Genomic DNA, 25459 nt, shown 5'->3' with positions numbered 1-25459 from the left:
ATGTAGTTTTTATGAAAGAAACATTATCCAGTATTTACTGTTTTGTTATTAAGAAATTACTGATTAAATTATGTAATATGTTACTTATGTATGATACATGTATATGGTATATGTGTATGTAAAAGTTGTTATTAATATAAATACTTCCCTTAATATGAGTCATCTGCTTTGTTTTATTTCTAGAGATTAATTTTTTTGGTAACTCTTTTATTAACTTTTGCTTTTTTCTAGGATGGGAAACTATTGTGGGAACAAGAGCTATACAATAACTTTGTATATAATAGTCCTAGAGGATATTTTCATACCTTTGCTGGAGATGTAAGTCATGTTTTCCTTTATTACCCTGTTAATGTAATTGCTTTTACATTTGTCTGTGGAAAGCATTTATGAGCTTTTTGTGTAAACATTGTATAAAATATAAAGAATTATTTTACTTCATAGATATAATAGCTAAATAGGAAGATATGGCAGATATTTTAAGGGCCGAAAAAAGGTTTCAAAGAGTACTGTAAATGTAATTTGCTATGTAGAGAAGAGACTTGTTTTTTCATCTTCTCTCTGTCTTTGGGCTTTAGTTTTCTTATCTATAAAGATGAATTCTTTAACCTTTCTAGGCTTTAGTTTTCTTATCTATAAAGATGAATTCTTAATTGTCCACTAATCCATGGTAACTTTTAAATATTGAATATTATATTGCCATTCAAATTATTTTGTGAAGGAATAATTTATGACCTAAAAGAATGCTAAAATACAATAAATGAGGGAAAACAAAATTTTAAAAATTTATTGCATATACTTGAGGAAAATGTTAGAAGGATTTCTATGCCATATCCTTAGAGGGATTTTCTGAATGACGATTATGGGTGATTTTAATTTTCTTTGTTTTCATATTTGTATTTCCTAAATTTTCTTTTTTTTTTTTTAAAGAATTTTCCTTTTTTTTTTTTATAATTTTATATTTATTTATTTTTTTTCCCCCAAAGCCCCAGTAGATAGTTGTATGTCATAGCTGCACATCCTTCTAGTTGCTGTATGTGGGACGCGGCCTCAGCATGGCTGGAGAAGCGGTGCGTCGGTGCACGCCCGGGATCCGAACCCGGGCCGCCAGCAGCAGAGCGCGCGCACTTAACCACTAAGCCACGGGGCTGGCCCCCTAAATTTTCTACGATGAAAAAGAAGATTGAGTTAGATGATATAGTCATCTTTTCAGAAAGTATCTTCTTCTCTAGCTGTTATTTTTCTTGATAGGATATAAATATATGTACATATATAAAAGTGTGCATTAAATTCCATAATAAGTAATGTCAGTATGTTTCCATGTTTTTAATTAATTTACCTGAATTAAAGTTATAATTTAAATAATACCTGTAATTAAGCTGTAAAATAAAAACATAAACTAGTAAAGATGGAGTTGACCTGCTTTGACCAACTTTTCCAGTTTGCCTTTTCTAATCCAAAAGTGAGAACTCTATTGAAGGATCAAATTCAATTTATTTTGTTTTTTTGTTGAAGATGAAGTATGCAGTTTAACATTTCAGTGTCTCCTATGATAGGCAGCCTTTCTAATAGTAGTCTTTTACTTTACCTTCTCCATGTTTTTTTGCCTTTTTAAGTTATTCAGGTGATTAAAATAAGTTCTTTTCTGCTAATAAAGTCAAGCTTTCCTTCTTCAGGAATGTACTTCTGTTGGTTATCAACTTTTTTGTTAAATAAAGCTAAATTTGTGGTATTTTTGTTGTTTATTTGATGAAAATATTTCAGACGTGTCAAGTTGCTCTTAATTTTGCCAATGAAGAGGAAGCAAAAAAATTCCGAAAAGCAGTTACAGACTTGTTGGGCCGGCGACAAAGGAAATCTGGTAAACTTTTTTTTTTTAATTCTTTTAAACAGGAGTTGGCAAACTATGGGTCATGGGACAAATCTGGCCCACCACCTATTTTTGTAAATAAAGTTTTATTGAACACACAGCTATGCTCATTGGTTTACATATTGCCTATGGATATTTCTTTGCCACAACACAGTTGGATAATTATGACAAAGACTATGTGGCGCACAAAGCCTAAAATATTTACTATCTGCCCTTTACAAAAAAAGGTTGCTAATCCTTACCTTAAAAGAAATAGTATTTTTATTGAGAATGAATTTTTTTCAGATTTACTGAGGAACTCATTCCAATAACTTTTTTTGTTGATAACATTCCATGTATACTGACTCTTAAATTTGCATTTTTTATGACATTGTTTGTAACTTACATTTTTAAAAGTATTTTATACTTTGTGAAGACTTTAGGCAAGCCTTAGAAGCAGATAAGCAAAGTTGCAAATAAGATCTGTAAACATTGCCTTGTTTCTATTTTGTCCCTACTGTTGTATATTATAAGACCATAAGGAACTTAGTTTAACGCGTGAGACTCTAATACATGTAAAACAGTTAGAGAACAACGAGAGATAGTATAGAACTTTAACTTCATTGATATAGAACTATTTGACAACAGTGTACCAAGCCTTTCTTTTGTAAAGTAGTAGAAGGGTGATTAGGAAAGATGAACTTCTCCAAAAGCATCTTCTTTAAACAGTTCAGTTTTAGGAGAAATGACATGTGGGAGTTGACATCAATAAATAGATCCCCTTAAAACTAGCCATGCCTGTATACTCCTTGAAAAGTCTTTCTGTACATCCAAGAGTACATGTTACCCCAGTTTGAAGATCACTGTATTCAAGGATGTGCTTTACCAGTAAGAGGGAATAAGTCATGAAAAAGGAAGACACTGGATTCAGAAAACAGAAACGTAAAAGCATGTATTCCATTTTATACATCTTTATTTTATTTTAATGGGTTTCCAAGAGGGAGGTGAGGTAAAAATGAAAATAAAATGCACTAAGTTGTTGTCTCGCTATTGCCATCTTAATATATCTCGCTTGTAATAAGTGAATAGAAGAATTTTTAGGAGCCTGTTATTTTTTGTTACTTCTCTTTGGGGCCAAGGGCATTTGCCACTTGATTCTATTCTAGAAAAGGATTTAATGCTGTGGAATAACGTATGGTTCAGTGGCTATTTCAGTGGCATTTTGTGGTGCTAGACCAGGGGCTCCCTGGGGCTCATTTTAGTCAAAATATGTGACGTTTTCAATATAAGAGTAGAAAATACTTCTTAAAATATAGAATAATTGACTTTGAAATAGGTAGGTCACTTAAAGATATCTTTCACCTGGTACAGAAATTCTGTTTTATATAGTTCCTAAGCTTTTAGGCATAGTATTTCAGAAGCAGAAAGATCACAACATTAGGGAGGCAGCTGATTCATTGCTAGGTAGCCCTTCATGCTAAGTCAAACTCCAACCTCGCCTCTGTTTAACTTTAGATGCCTGGGGTCCAACTTTTGGAGCAACAACAAATTAGTCTATTTTCTTTTCCTGCCAGTAGCCATTTAATATTGGAAGCCATCTATCATGTCTTCCGTATGCCTACACTTCTTTGGTTTAACCGGTTCCGGTTTCTTATTCCTCATGTGATGTAGTTTATAGACTCATCATCCAGAGTATTCTGTGCTCTGAATCCACTATAGATCTTTATGTCTTCTTCAAATGGTCCAGATTTGAAGAAATAGTCCAGCTTCAGATATAGTGTCCAGATTTGCACATAGTACTCCAAAAGTAGTCTGACTAGTACTGTGATACTAAAATGTTCCTTGATTTGATTAAACACTGTTCTGCTAATGTTTCTAGCAAATGCCTCACACCATTAGATCCCATACTTCTCTGTTCAACCAGACCTTCCCTTTTTTCACATGAATGGCTGTCAAGCCAGGATAGTATCATATTTCTAAGTAATTGCTTTTTAGAACTTACACTCTGAACTTTATATTCATCTCTGTATATTTCTATATCTGTGTTATCACCAGTCTAAGAAATATTTCCCCTCTGGATTCAGAGATAGCATCACTTTGGAAATTGGAGATTGACATTTGTTGACATAGATAAGACTTGCTTACTAAATGTTTCAGAAAGTTACTTCATCAGACTACGAGATGGAGTAATACATATATTTCCCATTGCCATGATTTTTAACTTGTCACCCAATTAAATCCTGATAATTTTAGTTTATGGCTGTTTATAAACTATTTTATTATATTGTTATTTGTGGTTATTTCTCTTATAATTTCAGAAAATTTTGTATTAGAAAATCTGTGGAAATTACATTTGTTTAAAATTCTTCAACCACTTTTGAACTTACTTAAAGCCAAAATTGTGTCAAACCTGATATGTAAAAGTCTGAATGCAAAGGATTGATAGAAGTTCTCCTGGTTTTTCTCCTACCTAATTGTCTATAGCTTTTCAGTGTTATTTTGGTCTGCCCCAGTGCTCAAACATCTCTGGGTATTCTCATTACCTTTGTGCTTTCATTCAGTCCTGTACTGGTGAATACTCTCTATATGTTGACTCTCAAAGTCCTGTCTACACTACTGACCTCTCCCCTGGCCTTCAGACTTGTCTACTCTAGTTGGGTGTCAGAACAGCCTTCAGACTTAAAATGTCTGAGCAGAACACTTGATCCGTGTTCCCCAGCCCCAGTCAGGCTTGTTCCTACTATTCTCCTAAGTCTTCCCCATCTCAGTAAAAGGCATTGGCTCCACCTTGTCACTCTGGCTCACCATGGTCCCTCATAAATCCTGTCAATGAGTCCTGTTGTCTCTACCTTCTAGAAACATGTTCTAGATCTATTTCTCACCACCTCTGCTGCGACCACCCTAATCCAAGCCACCATCTTCTGTCATCTGGACTACCCTAACTTCTTCACTAGTCTCCCTGCTACCACTCTATGTCCCCTACTGTCTCTTTTCCACAAAGTAGCCAGAGTAAACTTTTAAAAATATAGATTAGATCATGTCACTTGCCCTATTGAAAACCCTGTAAGAGCTTCCTATCATATGTAGAATACAATTTATATACCTTAACTGTGGCCTGTGAGACTCTACGTGTTCCAGTCCCTGGCTCTCCTTCTGACTTACCTCCTTCCACTCTTTGGCTCACTCCAGTCCGGTCTTCATGGTGTTCCTTCATGCTGTTCCCTCCTTAGGGCCTTTGAATATGTTGTTTCCTCTCTCGTTTTGTTCACGTCTGCTCAGTGTCAGTTCCTTAGAGAAATGTTCCTTAACCACCTGTACATCAGCTTAGGAATATGCCAGAGTTTAGGTGAATTAATTTTTTATGTTGGTTTTTACATATGTCTAATAATATTCTTTTAATTTATTTTCTAACAGAGAAAAGACGAGATCCCCCAAATGGTAAGCTCTTTGATTATTATTGATCAAAAAGATTTTAGATTATAGTTTAATCCTTGTAGAAACATGTATCATACATTAATACCTAATATTTAATATCCATGATCAAATACTGTAGTTTATTCTGTTCTTATTTTAAAATAAATAATAGATGAGCCTTAGAAATGTAATATTCTTTGGCTTTTTTCTAGGATGAAAGAAGACTACATAGGGTGAAGATCACTATTACTTATATCTTAATTCTGTATTCACAATAGGTTAAATTTAAAAACTGTACAATCTGGTCTTAATATCTTCCTTAAAGGCGGTAAATTTTGTCTAGCATGTTTGTTCATTTTCTACTTTAAGATGTATCTTTCTTATTGCAAAATATTATTTCACACTGGTAATTAGCCCCTTTCAGAATGAACACTTACTATGATGATGTGTTTAGAACTAATAGTAGCTGTACATAACTGTCCTTAATTTGATAATGAACACTTGAAGTATTATGGATTTATTTATTTAAAAAAATATATCGTATACCAGAGAGTAAAAGCAGAATACCAAGATATAAAGGACAAAATCTCATCTCTAGGGCAGAGATTCTCCTCCTGGACTCCATAAACCCTCCCTGAAATTGTGTGCTAAGTTTTATAAGTATATACGTTCTTTCCTCTGAGGAGAGAGGATCCATGGCTTTTGTCACGTTTAGATGGGGTCCATGACCCTATGAAGAACCATTCCTCCAGGAGCCGGAGGGGGAATGGGGAATATAGCTGCTTCTTTGTAAAAGGATCTCAAACCCTCTCATCAGAGTTTAGAATGATCATTCAGGGAAACACTTAACATGTTAATACAGAGGTCTTAATATATGACAACTCTTTGTGATTGTTGGGGTTTATTTCTTTTAAACAGATATATTGCCTTCTGATTTTGTCCTTAAATTTGTTTTCCTGATATAAAAACATGAACCAAATATTTCTGTATTAAATTTTGGATTGTTTGCCTTATTATAACTTTTTAAAAAATGTCTGACTACCTTTAGTAATGTTTACCATGTGCCAAGAATTGTATACTTTGACTTTCTTTTTTAAATAGCAGTTTTAGTGCTTACCCTATAGGACTGCTGTGGAGATTAAATGAAGAAGTCAAAGTGCTTAGCATAGTGCTTAACAAGTATTAGTTATCGTTAATGCAGACAGTAACAACGATAATAATAGCAGCTACTGTTTAATGATGATTTACAGCCTGCCAGGCACTGTCCAGCAACCTTATGAAGTAGCTGCTATTATCCCCATTTTATAGAGAAGCAAACTGGGGCACAGATAGATAACTTGCTTAAGGTGACAGAATTAATAAGTGGTAGAGCAGGATTCATTCTCAAGCAATGTAACTCCAGAGCCTGGCCCTTTAACTCCTATGCTATGTCAAGATGATTTTGAAGGAGAGACAGACCTAGACAGGGTAAGTAACATGCCTTAAGTTACACAGCTAGTACGTGACAGAGGCAAAGGAAGCAGAAGCAGCTGAATGAGAAGTTAGTCATCTGTGAACTTTTAATGCAATGTTAGAATTTTTTCCCTTGTTATATGCTCAATATTTTAATCTTTTTGAATTTATTAAATTATTTTGCATTTTGTGAGCATATATTGAGTACCGGGGGAAGGCTTCCTAGTGGTGGCATCTTTGGGAAAAGTAAACTGAGATTTTAAAGTGTAGATGTACAAATAATATAATTAAAGTGAAGGATGTAAATACTTTATGGGTTTTTTTAATTTCATCTTTTCAATACATATAAAATGTATTTCTGAAGAGGCACCTAACCCATGAATAGATAGAATTTGGATGTTCTTTATATGACAGTTGTTTCACAATTACATTATCCCTAGTAAGAGAGATACTCATAATTAAATGTAGTTTAATTTACACTCTGAGATTGCTCTTGATCTGTAGTTTTAACCCTTTGGTGCAGTGGTCCCAAACTTTTTCATTAAATAAATGGAGAATTTAAAAAAGTAGTACATATCGTTAAAATGCAAAATTATACAGCATATATTGCCAATATTTGTATACTTATTTATAAAATATACATATAATATGGTATTAATATATTACATACACAATGAATAAAGAAATAAATAATTATTAATAGAAGTTTTAACATATTTTCCTGCTGTGGAGTCAGTTGTATTGCTCTCCCCACTGTGCAGAGACTGCTGTTTTGGAGACCACGTATTACTTTTCTGCATTCTGTGCACTACCACTAGGTGGCAGTGGACACCCTAACGACCGTGCAGTGTCTGCGCAGGTGCTTTGTCTCAGATCCTCATTTAGATTATCAGTTTAGCAGACCTTTTCAAATTGTAACTATTAAAAAGACAGTTTATGTAGAAGTAACATATGTTCCTGAATGCAGTTCAGTGTCTTCCTCACTAACTCCTGATCCGTACGTCTTTCTTTTTTCTTTATTGGTCAGTCTCACCTTTTAGCTTAGATGCTTTCCAATGATTTGTTCTCAGCTTCATGACTGCTTGACATCAGAGGCCTCTGGGCCACCTGTTTCTCAACTATTTTACCTTGGTGAGAGTTCTCTGCTTTTTATGTAATTAAGGGGAATACTTTAGTTTGTTCTTTTAGTTTTAAAATTAACTAGAAATGCTGTTCAGTGAGAATATTAAAAAACCTTTTCTGTGACAGTTGTCCTTAATCAGAAGGAGATAATTTGTCATTTGACTGTTTCTTGAAAAAAAGAAGGGAAACAGTCCCCTCCATTATATATTTACTTAGTACATGTTTTTAGGATGAGTGTAATTTCATAAATGGAATAATTAAATTAAACTTTACTAGAAATGATTTAAGAGTATCTCTGTTACCAAGTCTTCCATAAACTTAACTTTATTAAAAAATGACTCTGTGCCTTATACAGGTTATCACTTTTTTTAGTGTGTCACTTTTGAAACAGATATTTAACTAGGCTTTAGAACACCGTTTTGAAATTATTTCCTAACACCTTCAAACTGTAAAATAAATGACTATTGTCAACAGAAATAATCAAGTACCTAATCTCTTAAATGTGTAGAAAACCTTTTTGCTAAATTTTGGAAGTTGTTTGTGAATGTTTGTTGAATGATGAACTGTTGGACTGCAAACTGAGAGAACTGATAAATTTGTAAAGAAATAATATATGATAACATTTGTAAAGTTAGCATTATCAATCACCTTATAATGTGACTTTTGTGTAAAAGGTACAATAGTTAATAGAAAGGGTAGTGGACCAGGAACCAAGATAGCAGAGTTCACCTTTGCCTTTGTCACTGATTCTGTGACTTTAGACAGGTCACCTGACTCTTCTTACCCTTAGTTTTCATCTATAAAATGAAAGATTTAGAAAAACTCTAATTTCCCAGCTAATACTAATTTTCTATACATCACTATTATGTGGATTTTCTTACGTAGACTTAATATTTTAACAAATACTAATGAAATTCATGTGTAATGACACTAAATAGCTAATGCCAAGGCTTTATTAACAGCTTGGCAGATATGTAACAATATATCCACGCCTGATTTTTGGGTAGAGGGAGGGGGGGAAACACAGTCTGACTACAGTATGAGTTAAACTTTGTTATTGATTCCACATAGCACTTATATTTTGTTCCTGTCCTCTTCATCCTTAAGCTTTCTTCAGAGATGGCTGAGTTATTTTGTCTAGTGAGTTATGAATCAGGCTTACAAAAACATTTATTATTTCCCAGAAAGAAATTTACTAGCTTGGATAATTTAAACTATTAAACTTTACCCAACTCTATTACCATTTATGTCATCCATAGTATAATAGATTACTTTTATATAAACTAAAGCAGCATAAAAATATTTTTATTTTTGTTTTTTCCTACAAACTAATTATAGTTGTTAACTTTGTTTTGTTATTTTTTTAATGGTGAATCTGATTGCTCATTTATAGTTGCTATTTGAGCACCTATTTTAGGAAGGGTGGTGTGTATAAAGAGAGCATCTAACTCCAGTACTCCTAAATCTGTCCTAAAGTCAATTCTTAAATTCTGTTAAGTATAAAGATAAGAGAGTAAATAGTAATTTGCAGCATTTTATTGTAGAGGATGTTGCTGATACTGATTGGTAAAGATAAATTATAAGAAGAAGGAAGGCAGAAAGGGAGGAATGAGAAGTAAAAACAGATCACTAGATAAATCTGTGAAGGTATGAGTATGACCCCAATTCAACCCTCTAACACTCGAATTGTGGGTATTCTCAATAAGTCCCTTATTTTGTGAAACTACAGTAAATGCTGATATCTGATATCTGAACAAATTTGAAAATCCAAGTCTTTATCTACTATTTAATAAGCCTTCTATTGCTTAACTAACATTTAATTCTTGATCCACTTATTTTCAGATTATACCTTGACACTGAATCAGCTTTTAATAGTTTTATCCATATTATTCACTAGCTTCCATTTTTTCCAAGAAGAATTTCTTTTTTCTTGCCAATATGAGCAACTTCCCGTGGAATTTTGTATGAAATTATAAATAGAACTTATAGACATTTACATATTGTACTTACATGTAAGTAGACTTTGAATATTGAGGGATAGTAGCTGAATTTTGGTGATATTAAAAATATACATCTTTCCAGATTATTTACTTGTCTGATGAGGTGGCAGATGGCTTTCATAATTTCCTTTTAGATTTATTTCATCTTTTAATAGTAGAGTTGAGGGAGAGAAAATGGGTTATATATAATTTACCCATGTAGATAAACAGTTTTCTTTAATATAACTTTAATGAATAGAATACATTTGAGATTTTTAGCACAATTGAAGAATTACAGTCAAATTGGCATTTAGTGATTACCTAATATACATCAGCCTATAATTTCTTGAAGTTTCTATTTGCCATTCTGTGCTTGTGTTGGGGTCCCCAAGACCATCCCCACAGTTGGTGATTCTACTAGGACTCACAGGACTGAGCACATAGTGGTACTCATGGCAAAGATTTATTACAGTGAAAGGATATAAAACAAAATCAACAAAGAGAAAGACACATGGGGTTAAGTCTCAGGGAAACCACACACGAGTTTCCAAGAGTCTTCTCCCATTGGAGTCACAGGGAATGCACTTAATTCTTCCAGTAATGAATTGTTACAACACATGTGGAATGTCAAAGGAGAAGCTCATTAGCTGACTCAGTGCCCAGGGTTTATTGGGATCTAGTTGTGTAGGCATTCTCTGTCTAGCACATACCAAGGGTCTAGACTCCCAGAGGAAAGCAAGTGTTTAGCATAAACCACATTGTTAGCACAAACAATTGAGGCACAATGAGTCTATCTTATCGGAGAATGATGGAAACCCTCTCAAAATCCCAGTTCCCGGATGCCAGCTAAGGACCAACCTTGCAAGCCAGCCTTTCTCAGGATAGCAGCTGTCCTTAGAATGGGAGGATATTCTATTCGGGCCTGCTATGTTTAACTGCTTTTCTGCATGATAGTGATTGTATTTTATACAACATTTTGGAAATTGTCGTTAATGTAATCATCTTAGAGAAATTTCATCTGATAGGAGGTTTTGTCAGAGAATCATATATTTTAAATGGAATCTCAAAGGAATATGTGTTGCTCTTTAGTTAAATTTATAAGGAATTTCTAAGTTGAATACATTTCATTCAGACTCTTATGCTTTTTTAAGAAAGAATATTTTTGTGAATTATGAAATAGGTTTTGTGCTACATTTAGTGTCACTCCTGAAGATGCCTAAGGTATTTTTACTACTGATCCTTGTGAAAGATGAGTGTTTTGAGAATTTTTCTGTCTTAATTTCTTGAGCTCTCTACTTCTGATAGTCAAAGTGTGTGTAAACTGATGGGGAAAATATTATTGGACTTAAATATGACAGTTTTGAACAAATAATAATAATTGTATAAGTACTTTTTTACTCATGGACTAATAAAGTGGAAACAAAGAAGTAAGACTAGATTTCTCTGTTAGATTAAAAACAAAGCAGATGCTTCTTTTCTTTTGCTATTCTTGTTATGTGATATATACCACTTTACCAATGAGTAATATGTTGGGTGTGAGGCTGTTATAGTCAAAATGTAAGGGATCAGACCAATTAAATTTAAACTCCTGTTGAAAATTCATATTCTTCATGAGATTTAAGGTTATAAAAATATGTTTGCTTTGAAATAACATATCTATGCTAATGTGTTTAAGAATTTATTATAGGCTTTTGCAATTTAGGCAGTACTGTACCCATTGTTTATAAAAAGTTAACATGCAAGTTTAAAATTTAAATAATTTATAGTAATGAAGTGATACTACTTCAGATACAGATATTCAAATTATAAATTACAATTGTAATAATTGTTGTCTTAAATTATATCCCTTTCATATTATTTTGACTTAATTGCAGGTCCTAATCTACCCATGGCAACAGTCGACATAAAAAATCCAGAAATCACAACGAATAGATTTTATGGTCCACAAGTCAACAGTATATCCCATACCAAAGAAAAGAAAAAAGGAAAAGGTAAAAAGAAGAGATTAACCAAGGCAGATATTGGAACACCAAGCAATTTCCAGTAAGACAGTTCTTTTGTTGTTCTTATCTTTACTTTTGATTTACTCGCTGCTGCTGTTGATTTTTAACTTGTTAGAAAATTTTGTTTTGTTTTTGAGAGGATGCTTACATTTATCACTTGCATACCTTTTTAGCTATAGAGTTTGTTGGAGTTTTTTTTTTTTTAAGGCTGTTGCTCAGTAGATTTTTTGTAAATCTTATTGTTTATTTACTTTTCACCCATCAGAAAAGAAAAACTAGATAAAGTTGTTTCTTCAACTAATTGTTGGACATAAAAATGATTTCTCACTTTCTCTATAAATGGTATTTGGAAATTACCTAGAGGCATTGTCCTAATCTGTGCGGGCTGCTATAACAGAATACCATAGGCTGGGTGGCTTATAAACAACAGAAATTTATTTTTCACAGTTCTGGAGGATGAGGAGAGGCAGGCAAGATTTGGTGTCTGGTGAGGTCCCACTTCCTCCTTCATAGACAGCTATCTCCTCCCTGTGTCCTCACATGTCAGAAGAGGGTGAGGGAGCTTTCTGGGGCCTCTTTTTTAAGGGCACTAATCCTATTCTTGAGAAATCACCTCCCCAAATCCTCACCTCCAAATACCATCACATGGGGGATTAGGTTTCAACATAGGAATTTTCGGGGAATATATTCAGTCTATAGCAGGCATCAAACCTTTGGTATTTATTTGACATATTTAAAGCATTCTCATATGCGTTATTTCATTAGCTCATTACAAAACTCCTATCCTCTCGTATATGTAATGCTTGTGTTCTTATGATAGTTTGACAGTTAAGGAAGTGGATGCTCAGGAAGATTGAGCAGAAATGTTAAGACTGAGTTAGTAGCAGAACCAGAGCTAGCATCCTGGTCTGCTGACTACTTACATGGTTTTTCCCTGAATATGATTATGTCTATGAGAACTGTTAGTTCAGGCCAAAAATGTGAAGGCTGGTTTGGATTTCATATATATTATGTTTTTAATACCGTTTATGCATTTTCTTTTTTTTTTTCTATCCACCAATTTAGGCACATTGGACATGTTGGTTGGGATCCGAATACTGGCTTTGATGTAAGTGTCTTTTCAAGCCATAAATGTTATTACTTTAAATATGTGGGAATGTTATGGCCTGTCTTTAGACTTCTATTATTCATTTTTGTGAACTCTAGTGTTTATTTGACTGTGCTTGTGTTTATGTACATATACCACTGAGCTTTGAAACCATAGTATTATTCTATCATTCATGGTTAAGTCTCTAAAGACAAAATTTTTGTACTCCTTGGCTTTATGTACCATAATGTAAAATCCTTGTGTTTCGAAAACTAAGACAAGAAAATTATTTCTGCTAAGTGATCATTTCAGGGGAATATATGCCAAATTACTGGAAAGTACTATAATCAAATTCTGAATATCCAGTTGTTGAATTATCTAGATCTTTTCATTCTACTATTCTTTTTGGCAGTCTCATCGTTCATCAAGTTATAGCACTAGGAGCAAGATAGGTGAAACTGCTGGCAAAAATAAGTGTTTTTAACATTTTATCTCTATTTTGGTTACCTACATAATATGTGTTTCACAGTTGACAAATAATCAAGGTTTAGAAAAGTTATTTTGATGGTAAATATTTGTGATTGGGGGTCACAAATCCTTTTGGTTATTTTTTTTGTAACTGCAATGTTAACCCCACAACATTTATTGAGGGCCTCTTTGTGTTGGGCACTCTACAAGGTGCTTGGGTTCTAAAGAGGTCCTTTGCCCTCAGATTTCCAAATTGATTTTACTTTTTTGTGTTTATTTGTGATTATACCTATATCTTATTTAGGACGAGGTGAAACAGGTGAGCATTAGAGATGTCTGAATCATGAATGGGTTAGATGCCCTCTTTTTAAAGGCAGGGAACAAAAAAGAGATGAGATAAAATATAAAATCTATTCTTTGTTCTTTGCTGTTTTTTTATAAGAAATTTTAGTTAGCATATAAATTATATGACCATATTAAAAGTTTATAAACTTAAAAGAAAATAATTTCATAAAGGGCACAGATAAGAATTAAATTGTATCATGCTTGTTTTTAAAAATTGGGATAGATTTTATAGTTACCTGTTATTTTATCTGTTGTAGCTGAATAATTTGGATCCAGAATTGAAGAATCTTTTTGATATGTGTGGAATCTCAGAGGCACAACTTAAAGACAAAGAAACATCAAAAGTTATATATGACTTCATTGAAAAAACAGGAGGTGTTGAAGCTGTTAAAAATGAGCTACGAAGGCAAGGTAAGTTTTTATATCTATTTAGGCATTCTGATCTACTTTTTCTTTTGAATCTTTTGAGGTCAGCTTCATGGAAGACAGCTACATGTATTCATGTGCACTTTCCTTAAGCAGAATGTTTGAATTTATGGATAACTAGTTTAACCCAGTGTACTATGTTTTACATTACTTTGGTATAACTAAAAAACTTGACAAGATTTTGCTTATTATTTAAAAGTCTTATATTAAATTCATGAAAATCCATACAAAATCTTCTGGCTATTCTATTTTAGAATAAAAAATTATAGCTGCCTAATATTTTACTCAGTGGATCTTAGAAACCACCATTAAAGTTGTTTTTATTACAATTCAGAAGTAGTAATTTAAATATAACCACTATCTAATCTGTAATATGTAAGCATTTTCAGAATATAAATAATGAAAATCTTTGCATTTATTTTGAAATACAAACTTTTTTTTGTCCTTGGATAAAGTATGAAATTTATCATTTGGCACCTGAGAGCACAAACAATTTGCAACCTTTTATAGATCAAAGCACCTTGTACGTTAGTTGTATCTTAACAAATATCACAATAAAATGCAAATACATTAGCTATAAATTTTCCAGTGTGACAATCATCTCTTTGCCACCTTATTCATTTGGGGCTGCTTTTCTGTTTCCTAGTTTTTGCATACTTATAATAGATAGTATGGCAAAGTTCCGGTTAATCAAAGCATTTTTCTGACGAATTTAACTGTCATTTTAACTTAGGTATTTGAGTTACTTATATGTTTTTCACTGCTGATGTTCATTCAGTCTTTGATTCATTCATTATTCATTCATATATTCAGTAAATATTATTATGCCAACACTGATCTTTACTCACAATATTTAGATGTAAAGATATGGTTTCTGCCCTCAGAAATCTTGTAGTGTAGTGTGGAAACAGATATGTAAACAAGTATTATGACTAGAATTATAGTCATAATTGCTACTGTGGAAACAGTGCTAGTTCCAGCCAGCCCTGGTGGTCTAGTGGTTAAGATTCAGCACTCTCACTGCCACGGCCCAGGTTCGTTTCTCGGTTAGGGAACTACACTTCCTGTCTGTCGGTTGTCATACTATGGTGGCTGCATGTTGCTGTGATGCTGAAAGCTGTGCCACCAATATTTCAAAAACCACCAGGGTAGTGGACAGGGCAGGTTTCAGCAGAGCTTCCAGATTAGACAGACTAGGAAGAAAGACCTGGCCACCTACTTCTGAAAAAATTGGCCATGAAAACCCTGTGAATAGCAGTGGAGTATTGTCTGGTATAGTGCCAGAAGATGAGGCAGGGTTCTGCTCTGCTGTACAGAGGGTTGTTAGTATCGAGGGCACTAACAACAATGCTAGTTCCACTGAAACTAGTATGATGCTAATTTATCTTATTTTGTGAAAAAATTACATTTCCAGATTCTATGGATTTTTAATAAAAACATCCTGTGCATTGGATCATTGTTATTTTTAAATGCTCCTGGTGTAAGTCAGTTACTCCTAGTGTGCAGATGATGGAAGATCTTGAGGACCCTCGTGTGTTCCTTGACTCTCATTTTCTCATCCACCTTCACCTTATACTACCGAATGAGGCTCAGAGTCTTTGAGCTCCCTGAATTTATAAGTTTATGAGTTATTCTTGACATTTATAAGACCATCCATACTACTGCCCTCTCACCTGAATACCTGAACTAAGAGTTTGATTATATTAACTTGATTGGTTTCTTTTTTAAACTTTATTACTACTTTTTTATTCTAGCTGCTTTTAAAACATCAAATTAGGCAAGGTCTTTCCTCAATTGAATTACCCAAAACAAACAAAAAAAGACACAGACATTAAAAAAAAACATACTTTGGCAACAAAGTTAAATTCTTATCATATTTAAGAACCTAACTCCAGTGTGGAATCTTTTAGACACCAAAGAATGATTTTATAGAAGATAAATTTTTTTTAAAGGAAGAGTAAAAAGACGTTTCCTTTTATTAAAGAAATATTTTCTAGGCAGAGCATATAATGTGTTCAGAAGTATGAAAAAAATTAGGGAGGGAGAAGTTTATGAAGTTGTCTTAAAAATATATTTTGTAAAACCTACTGAAAGAAATCTCTTGAAATTTATTTTGTAAAATCGTATAATCAGGTTTATAAAAAGTAGTAGACTTGTGATTTCCAATGTATCTTTTTTTGTGTCTGTACAATTGTTTGAAGTCTGTTAACTCATAATAATCTGCTCTGTAGGTCCACCACAATGGAGTGGTATGTATGTGGGATGTTATTTGACCCAGTCCTCTAAGTTATGCGTGCTGTGATGTGTTTATTTTCAAAGAAGCTAGAGTTAATTTATCCTGCTTCCAAATCTAACATCCAGTGAGGTTTTCTGCTCTCTATGCAAGTTAATATTTTGGGCATATTGGTGCTTAAAGTAAAAAGAACATTTATTTCTATATGAGTCAGAGCTCATATTTTGTCTGTAATTTAGATAATTTTATTGAAATTTTGTGGATTTTTAAAAAATATCTCTTACCCAGAGCACCACTGTTGTTTTTATTATTACTTCTTATACTTATTTTTAGTGATTGCTTTTCACACTTGGCATTGTTTCAATAACCCGTATAAAATATATTTAAATTCTTACATTAATTTGAGGTGGAGAGGGAGAACTAAACATAAGGAAACATGCAATTAGTTCTATAAATGCCTACTCAGGGAGTTGTCAGTATTGGCATAAATTTAAGTTTGTGTTGAATAATGTTTTTCTGTTTGCTTTATCCTGATGAGAGTGCATGAGAACAGTTCTAATGTTTCTTGTATTCTATAATACTACTTTTAAGTAAGTTACATTTATATTATTTTATATTTTCTGCTTATAATTCCTGTAAATAGCAAATATCTAGAGAGTTATCTACCAATTACTCTTTATATTGATTTAAATTAATAATTATTTTTAAGTATGTCAACCTTTCTTTATAGGGTACCATCAAGACAAGGTTTTTCCTGTAAGCTTCATTCTTTCTTCCTTTTTAATAACTAATATTTGATAGTAAGAACTGTTTTTATGTATTGTAACTTTTGTTTCATGCTTTTCACTTCATTTCTTCTCTTTAAATCTAAGAAATACTGTTGTCATTTTGATTCTGGTGTTTGTGGCGAGTCAGAGTCTTGAACATCTGTGGGCCGTTAGACTTTCTCATAGTGGTGTGAGGTATCTGCTTAGCAGACGTTTTTATTCATGTAACCTAACTAACACTGTCCTATCTGTCCTTTCCTCTCACATTTTAATTCTTTAATTCACATTTTTACCTTGGGATATGGCATATCTTCTGCATACTTTCCTTTTATGTAGACATAACAAACTATAAAAATACAAAGCTGGTGGGGCCAGCCCAGTGGCGTGGTGGTTAAGTTTGTGTGCTCCGCTTTGGAGGCCTGGGTTCGCAGGTTCAGATCCCGGGCGTGGACCTACGCACCGCGCATCAAGCCGTGCTGTGGCGGTGTCCCACATAGAAAGTAGAGGAATATAGGCATGGATGTTAGCCCAGGGCCAATCTTTCTCAGCAAAAAGAGGAGAATTGGCAATAGATGTTAGCTCAGGGCTAATCTTCCTCACCAAAAAAAAAAAAGAAAAGAAAGCTGGTAATAGATATTTTCCTCACAAAAATATAGAGAAGTTTCTAGTCACTTTTCAAGATAATAGGAATGCTGAACTTGTGCTATACCCAAACTGGATGCAGCTGATAATTTATCCACTATAAATTAAGGCTCTCTCTTTCCCTGAGCAATGATATTGTGTCTATTTGAATGGGTATTAGCTGGACCCCAAATTATTTTAATAAATGTACTTGCTACAAGTTCAAAAGAACTTTAATTCTCTCTACTGAGGACATATATCATTTTGCATATAAAAGGTTATGGATCTGAGTCCTCAGTGAAACCATGAGAAATGATTGACTAATACCTTTTGTAGTAGAATAAAGTGGGTCCTTTTCCTCTTGATTAACAAACAACTAAATCATAAAAATGCCAGTCTAGACAAATACTGCTATTTGAAATATAAACCTTAAACTGATTAAAATGAAGTTTTATATCTGCTTGAAGGATTTGATGTACTGTCTTATTCAGAGAGTGTACGTAATACATATACACCATATCCTCTTGGTTTTGCCCTTTTATTACAAGATATGTTAGAAAAGGACTTTGCTTTTAGCAAGTTTAAGTCTCTCTGCTATGGCTCCAGTGAGAAAACTGGGTGAACCTTAGCTGCAGCACCCAGCCCCCCAGTATGCCTTGAGTTTACGTAAATCTTAGGAGCTTCCCTGTATGATGGCCTTTGTCTAAGTAAGATAACTCTCCTGTTTGCAGCTATATATTCTTTCCAGTTTTTAAAGTTTGTATGCCAGGAGATGATACCCTTGTCATCATTGGCCTTTCTGCATACTTCATGTAATATTTATAATTATATTTGATAACATAGTTTTAATAATATGTTTCCCATGTTTGTCCCAAATGAAATTGGAAGATACCATTATATTTCCTTTCACGGGAGGGTTTTTTTTTTTCCTCTCTGGTATCATTGCATTATTGAGGATCTAAGCCCATTGTTATTTGTAATTAAGGTAGGTATTTGTATTTGTATAGATTGCAGAACTATCCATCAGTAATATATGGCAATTTGTATCAGTAAATACAAATAGCTGTTGTGGATTCTAGGATTTCTCTACTCCTAAAAATAGGTAGTTTTTCTATTCAGTTTTTAAATGAATAGAGAAATAATGAAGAAGTTCATTATTATGTATATTCGTGTATACTGTTGATAAAATCATACCTCCAGAAATGTAATAAATTTGTACTTTATTGAATACTTTATTGAATTTTTTTTCCTATAATATATTACATTTTCAATTATGTAGAAGAAGAGTGTGAATATCATTACTACCAGAATAATGTTAATATTTTGTCAGTAACTTCAATTTTGCACTGTGGAAATTCTCAGTTAATTTGTTAATAGTCAGTTCATGTCTCCTGAATAAGTAGTTGAACATTTCACCTGAGCAACTAGCCTCCCTTAATGCCATCAGTAGAATTGCTGGTTATCTTTTAGAAATATAGAACCTTATGTATATTATATATTATTATAGTATATTGTACTAGATAGTATATTATATAATATGTATAGTGCTATGTTATATGTATTCTATATAGAGAGAAAATATAGGACATTATAAAGTACAAATGTAAGTTAAGCGACAAAGGTTTACATTTTAAAAGAAAAAGTATTATATTTGGGTTTAGCTCAGATTACCTTGAATAAATTCTAATAGGTTATGCTACATTAGCTATTTAATTCTGAATGTAAATTAATTTTATAAAACAACTAAATATACTTGATTCTTTAAAGAGGCAAGGTATCCATTAATGCTTATTGTCCAAAATGTTTAATTTCATTGTTATAATTATATAAAAAAGTATTTATTCTCTTACCTTCAGAAGCGGTGCTGATTCCTAACAACTAAATTCTACTGTTTTAGCTAATATTGTTTCAAGAAACAACAGGAAAGTGATCTTTAAGCTGAATATTCCCAAATAGAATTGTAAGATATCATCTGTGCTCAGATATAGTTGTAAAATAAAATACAAAGATGAGGCCATTTTTTTCTCATTTTTTTTTTTTTATACACGTTGAGGTGAGTTGCTTTTTCAGTATGATGTTTGTGGGGGAAAAAAGCATGCTTTCGTTCTTTCTGTTTTTATTTCAGCACCACCTCCTCCACCACCATCTAGGGGAGGGCCGCCTCCTCCTCCCCCTCCTCCACATAGCTCAGGCCCTCCTCCCCCTCCTGCCAGGGGAAGAGGTGCTCCTCCTCCACCACCTTCAAGAGCTCCCACAGCTGCACCTCCACCACCGCCTCCGTCCAGGCCAGGTGTAGGAGTCCCTCCACCACCGCCAAATAGAATATACCCTCCTCCACCTCCAGCCTTTCCTTCCTCAGCACCTTCAGGGCCTCCACCACCGCCTCCACCTCTTTCGGTGGCAGGGTCGGTGGCACCACCCCCACCGCCTCCACCTCCGCCTCCACCAGGGCCACCACCTCCCCCTGGCCTTCCTTCTGATGGTGACCATCAAGTTCCAACTCCTGGAGGAAGCAAAGCAGCTCTTTTAGATCAAATTAGAGAGGGTGCTCAGCTAAAAAAAGTGGAACAGAACAGTCGACCAGTGTCCTGCTCCGGGAGGGATGCACTTTTAGACCAGATACGACAGGGTATTCAGCTGAAATCTGTAAGTAATCTGTTCTTTTCATTTTAGATTGTCATAATAGAATTTTAAAGTAATTTATAAAACATATTTGAAAAGTCCTTATTATTTTTTTTATGTTTTCTCTTGATATTCATTTTGTTAACCCTATGAATTTCTATTTTTATGTATCATAAAATCTACAAATTTATATTATACCTATACCTATGTGACCCCTACTTCTGTATCAAAATGTCACCCCAGAGAGTTTCTTCCTGCCTTTTCCCAGTTAGTCTCCCTCCCAAAAAGAATCAGTGATCTGTTTCTATCACCATAGGTTAGTTTTGCCTATTCTAGAACTTCATATAAGTGGAATTTTATGGTATGTTTGCAAGTCATTGTTCTAGTCTTTACTTTCAAATAAAAGGTACTTTAAAGAGAAATCCCTATTAAACTATGGAGAAGTAAAAATAGCCCTGCTTGAAACCATTTGTAATCACCTTAGTAAATTCAAATTCAAACCAGTAACTTTGTGAAAACTAAACCATATTCTAAAGTTTCTGTGCTCTGAAATTTACATTAGTAGAGACTCAGACTCCAAGAAAATTGAAAGAGTTTTAGTAGAATTTCTGACAGTGATGGCAGATAATTTTGGATTCTCTAAATTGGATTGGAGGTGATCATTTAATCTTCTAGAGCAGAGGTTGGCAAACTTTTCTTTAAAGGACCAGATGGTGAATATTTTAGGCTTGTAGGCCATATAGTCTCTGTCACAACTGCTCAGCTCTGCTACAGTACCACAAAAGCAGCCGCATGGACAAATGTTACTGCAAAAGCAGCCATAGACGACAATACATGAAGGAGTGGTCATGATTGTGTTCTATAGAACTTTATTTATAGACACTGAAATTTGAATTTCATATCATTTTCACATCGCAAATACTCTTCTTTTGATTTTTCTTTCAACCTTTTAAAAATGTAAAAATCATTCTTAGCTTTAAGGTTGTACAAAAACAGGGAACAGGCTAGATTTGCTCCATGGGCAGTAGTTTGCTGACCCCTGTCCTAAAGCCTAACCTGCCTACCCTCACATACTTCCTTCTGGACCTTTATATGTAGTCTCTCAGTTCTAAGAGGAATGTTTGCTCTGCAGGGTAATTCATTCATTCAGACAGGTAATGAATGGTAGATTTTTCTGTGCAGTAAATGGAGATATGAAAGAAGGAAATTGTAATTGAAAATTATTTTACGATGTAGGGAATTTTGGTAACTTTCTAGATCTCACAAGTTTTGGCTAGGAAGAGAATGATGGATAGGGGGCACAACTAATTGAAAACATTTAAATATTAGAGTAGCACAGATTTAAGAAATTTCTGATTTTTAAAATATATGTGGATCTTTCCTTGATGTGTGCTCAGGATGAAACTTAGATCAGCCTGTGCTCAATCGTCTCTGCTCCCTCTCCCCACTTAGTTCAGACTAAGGGTTTCTCAGGAGCAGTTGAAGAACTTTGAATAGCTGTTAGTGGGGAGAACTAGTATCAGGGTGACCACAGCCCAGGGGAATAGCAGGTTTTAATAGGGTCCTTTACTTTCAGCGTTTACATTGGAGTCTATGCTAGCTCCTGTGTCACTCTCATTCCCACATCTCCCGCTCCTCACCTACCTTTTTGTTTCTTTTTTTTTGTTTCCTCTCTCCTCTACAACCAACTTTTGTTTCTTTGCCTCATTTAGTGATAATAAGATGTTTTGTTTTTAATGAATACAGTTGTGTCCTCTTTTCTTAATTTAAAAAGTTGGTAAGTTTATTTCCTAATTGCTTTCCCCCATCACTTCTTCCCATCCCACCAACCTCCCCAAAAAAACCCTGTAAATTGTTCTTTAAATTTGTTTTAGAGAAAAAATGTTTTCGATTCTAAGTGTAACATCGTAGGCTTTTTTTATGGTAAATAATTACTTTCCTTTGATTGCATTCGGAGTGTTATCATAGAGTGCATAATCAGTGAATTATTGGCATGTTATACATGTGATCTGAGTTCATAATTTTACTTCATTTAAAAAAAATAACCATTCTGTGTTTGAAATTTCTCTGGCTATGTTTCTTTAAATATTCTGTATAAATCATGAATTTATTCTGTGATGAATATGACTAACATTAAAACCACAGATTTACTTTAAAGAGCTGGCAGGAAGTAAAGTAAGTATTCACCTAGCTTTTGAATTCCGTGTTCCTAGTACCTCAGATAGCACCATGCCCAAGGAAGTGCTTCAGAAAACGTGTTGATGACAGCGTGGTGCTCCTGCAGTGCTCTCCGCTTTGTATTATCTGATTGCTTAAAGGGAGTCTACAGGTTTCTCCTCGTTGCTGTTCTACTTCTTTGAGAGCCTCCTGCTGAAACTCAAAGTTCTGAAACTATTTCTGTTAATCTTTTTCGTTATTGTCGCTTCTATACGAGTAACAGTTAATATATAGTCTCTAAAAACCCAAATACTACTGAATGAGTCTGTATCTTGTTGAGAACTACTTTCCATATTTTTAAAAGTAAAAGATCTTTAGGTCCAGAAAGGCAAGAAGTATTCGAGTTGTAAAGACCAAAATGAAAAGTTTGTCCTAATAAAGTAATTTTTCTTTGGGAAATGAGTTAGAATTTCAAATTATATATATCTATATTAAAACTTCTATAACTATTTAGTATAGCTGTGCTATTTCATTTAAATTATACCAGTATTATACCTTTACCTGCATAATATAGTCCAGAGACAAAATTAACAAAATGAATATTTTGTATAAACAACTGCTCATTTTAGTCATAGTGCACTTAGAGCAGTACTTTCTAAATTTTATTTTTTCCTGAATCTCTACAGACTTCTATATTTTCTCTTTTTAAATATGAGTGTTGGAATCAAGGATAATTTTGTACAAAAATTAGATTTTAATGAGAGCCTTTGATAGTGATTTCTTTTTTTTCCCAAATGTACTTTGTAACAAAGAGAATTACTTTAGTTAGGGATAATTAGTTGCCTTGTGAGGTAGGGACATTTTGAAAGCTACCCAACTGATCTCCTTAAAGAATATGCCATGAGAGAGAGGTTCATTTTGAATTATTAGTAAAGCTGAGTTTTTCTAGGAGAACATGTCTGATCTCAGTTGCTCACAGGTATCTTAAGTGTGCTTCTCACCTAACAATTCTAGGAATCTAAATATTACCTTGGTTTTATAAAATGATATCCCTTGATAATAGTTTTAAAGTTTCCTCAGCTAAGGCTTTATCTACTGGAATGAACCGAAGTAACCCAGCTGCAAGGGCAGGTAAAGGGTTTAATTGTTATTCTAAATTTGGAAATATGTTGATGGCTTATACATTAAGAAGAGGAAATATATCTTGAATAATTCTTTTAAGCAGTTTATTTCTTGTTAATTTAGTTAATCCTGTCCTGGGCTTGCTTGTTTTGTTTTGTTTTTTGTTTTCTCTTAAAATAAGAAGTGATTCTTATTTTAAATAAGAAGTAACACTTCCCAGAGACAAAAATTTTTTGCTAAAGATGTAACACTTCCCAGAGACAAAAATTTTTTGCTAAAAATTTATTACTGAATTTTGCTAACGTTCTTTTCCAAGGTATCTGATGGCCAAGAGTCTCTGCCACCGACACCTGCACCCACTTCAGGAATTGTGGGTGCGTTAATGGAAGTGATGCAGAAAAGGAGCAAAGCCATTCATTCTTCAGGTATATTTGCATATGTGTGTATATATATATATTTAGTAGATTTGAATGTTTGAGTTCTACTATATTTCTTTATATTTCATGACTCAGTCTTTCCTAGCTTTTCCCCTGCTATTGAATAACTTTTTTTGTGTGTGTGTGAGGAAGATCAGCCCCGAGCTAACATCTGTTGCCAATCCTCCTCTTTTTTGCTGAGGAAGACTGGCCCTGGCTAACATCCATGCCTATCTTCCTCTACTTTATATGGAACACCGCCACAGTATGGCTTAACAAGCAGTGCATTGGTGTGCGCCCGGGATCCGAACCTGCGAACCCTCGGGCTGCCTCAGCAGAGCGCACGCACTTAACCGCTATGCCACTGAGCTGGCCCCATTGATGTGAATTCTAGGACATATTTTAAAAAGTTGTTTCTACTGTGACTAGTCTATCTGAAGCTTAACGGATGCCAGGACACCACAACCATAGCCATACATTTGAAGAACAACTTTGGAAAATGGCAGTTTCGTTTCCTATACTGGAAGATATTAATCAGATGCCTGGCAGACAACCTCTAAACAAGGCTTGAGAGTCTTGCATCTCATTCCTATGACATAAGAAATTTGGGAGATTTCCCTGATTTATGAGAGATCAGCAGAGAAGTGGATGTAAATAAAGAAGGTCTAATGAGGTCTGAGGGCTGGAGAAGGTGGTATCTTAGAAGCCAGATGAAGAAATTTTTGGGGGAGAATAGGGTGATCATCTTGATCAAATGTGTCTGACAGTCAAGAAAGTGAGAACAGGGAATTGAGCTTTAGCTTTAGCAGCAGTAGGCCATTGGGGACCTGAAAATAGTAATGTCGATGGGTTCAAGAGAGAACAGGGAGGGTAGAAAGGGAGACTTGGTTTGGGGACTGCCTACTCTGTTTCTTTTATGGCTTGGTGTCAATGAGGTTCCTGCCTATCATTGGGATTATAACTGGAATTGGTAGCTGAACAATATGTCAGTTGTAGTTTTCACAATTTTTCTTTTAAAGACAGTCATTAAAGGGGCCTTTGTTTTCCTAGACTTTTTTACTTCTCTGAATGTTCATTTAGAAAACATTCATCTGCTAGTTTACATTATGCTAATCAGCAGATGACCAAATTTTCCTCTTGAAAAACATGACATTCTGACCTGTTTAGTGCTAAAAAGTTAGCTCAACTGTTCTTTCAAGACATAGCAATTGATATTGACAATACTATAAAAAATATGATGACTTAAATTGATAATTGTTGGTAGAATATTTTCTCAGTCCACTTTTATAACCTGGTTGAGTGTCAGATAATATTCAGCAGTAATTTGAACATCAATAGTAAATCTCAGTTTATTAATTTATATATCTATCTCCACACCA

The 25459-nt window shown here is 34.0% G+C and overlaps 1 protein-coding gene across 2 annotated transcripts in view; it reads left to right on the top strand.

Annotated features, from left to right (window-relative positions):
• The window catches only part of WASL (WASP like actin nucleation promoting factor), a 69293-nt gene that overhangs the window by 39757 nt on the left and 4077 nt on the right, over positions 1 to 25459 (top strand). For both annotated transcript variants that reach the window (XM_058529176.1, XM_058529185.1), the window contains 8 exons: positions 232 to 318; positions 1762 to 1858; positions 5261 to 5284; positions 11688 to 11856; positions 12882 to 12924; positions 13974 to 14127; positions 19889 to 20409; positions 23981 to 24089. In XM_058529176.1, coding sequence (XP_058385159.1) covers positions 232 to 318; positions 1762 to 1858; positions 5261 to 5284; positions 11688 to 11856; positions 12882 to 12924; positions 13974 to 14127; positions 19889 to 20409; positions 23981 to 24089 — 1204 coding nt within the window. The remainder of the gene's footprint in view (positions 1 to 231; positions 319 to 1761; positions 1859 to 5260; positions 5285 to 11687; positions 11857 to 12881; positions 12925 to 13973; positions 14128 to 19888; positions 20410 to 23980; positions 24090 to 25459) is intronic.

This window comes from Diceros bicornis, chromosome 3 (genome assembly GCF_020826845.1).
Source record: "Diceros bicornis minor isolate mBicDic1 chromosome 3, mDicBic1.mat.cur, whole genome shotgun sequence".
Lineage (NCBI taxonomy): Eukaryota > Metazoa > Chordata > Mammalia > Perissodactyla > Rhinocerotidae > Diceros > Diceros bicornis.
This window is presented reverse-complemented; position numbering and strand designations above follow the sequence as displayed.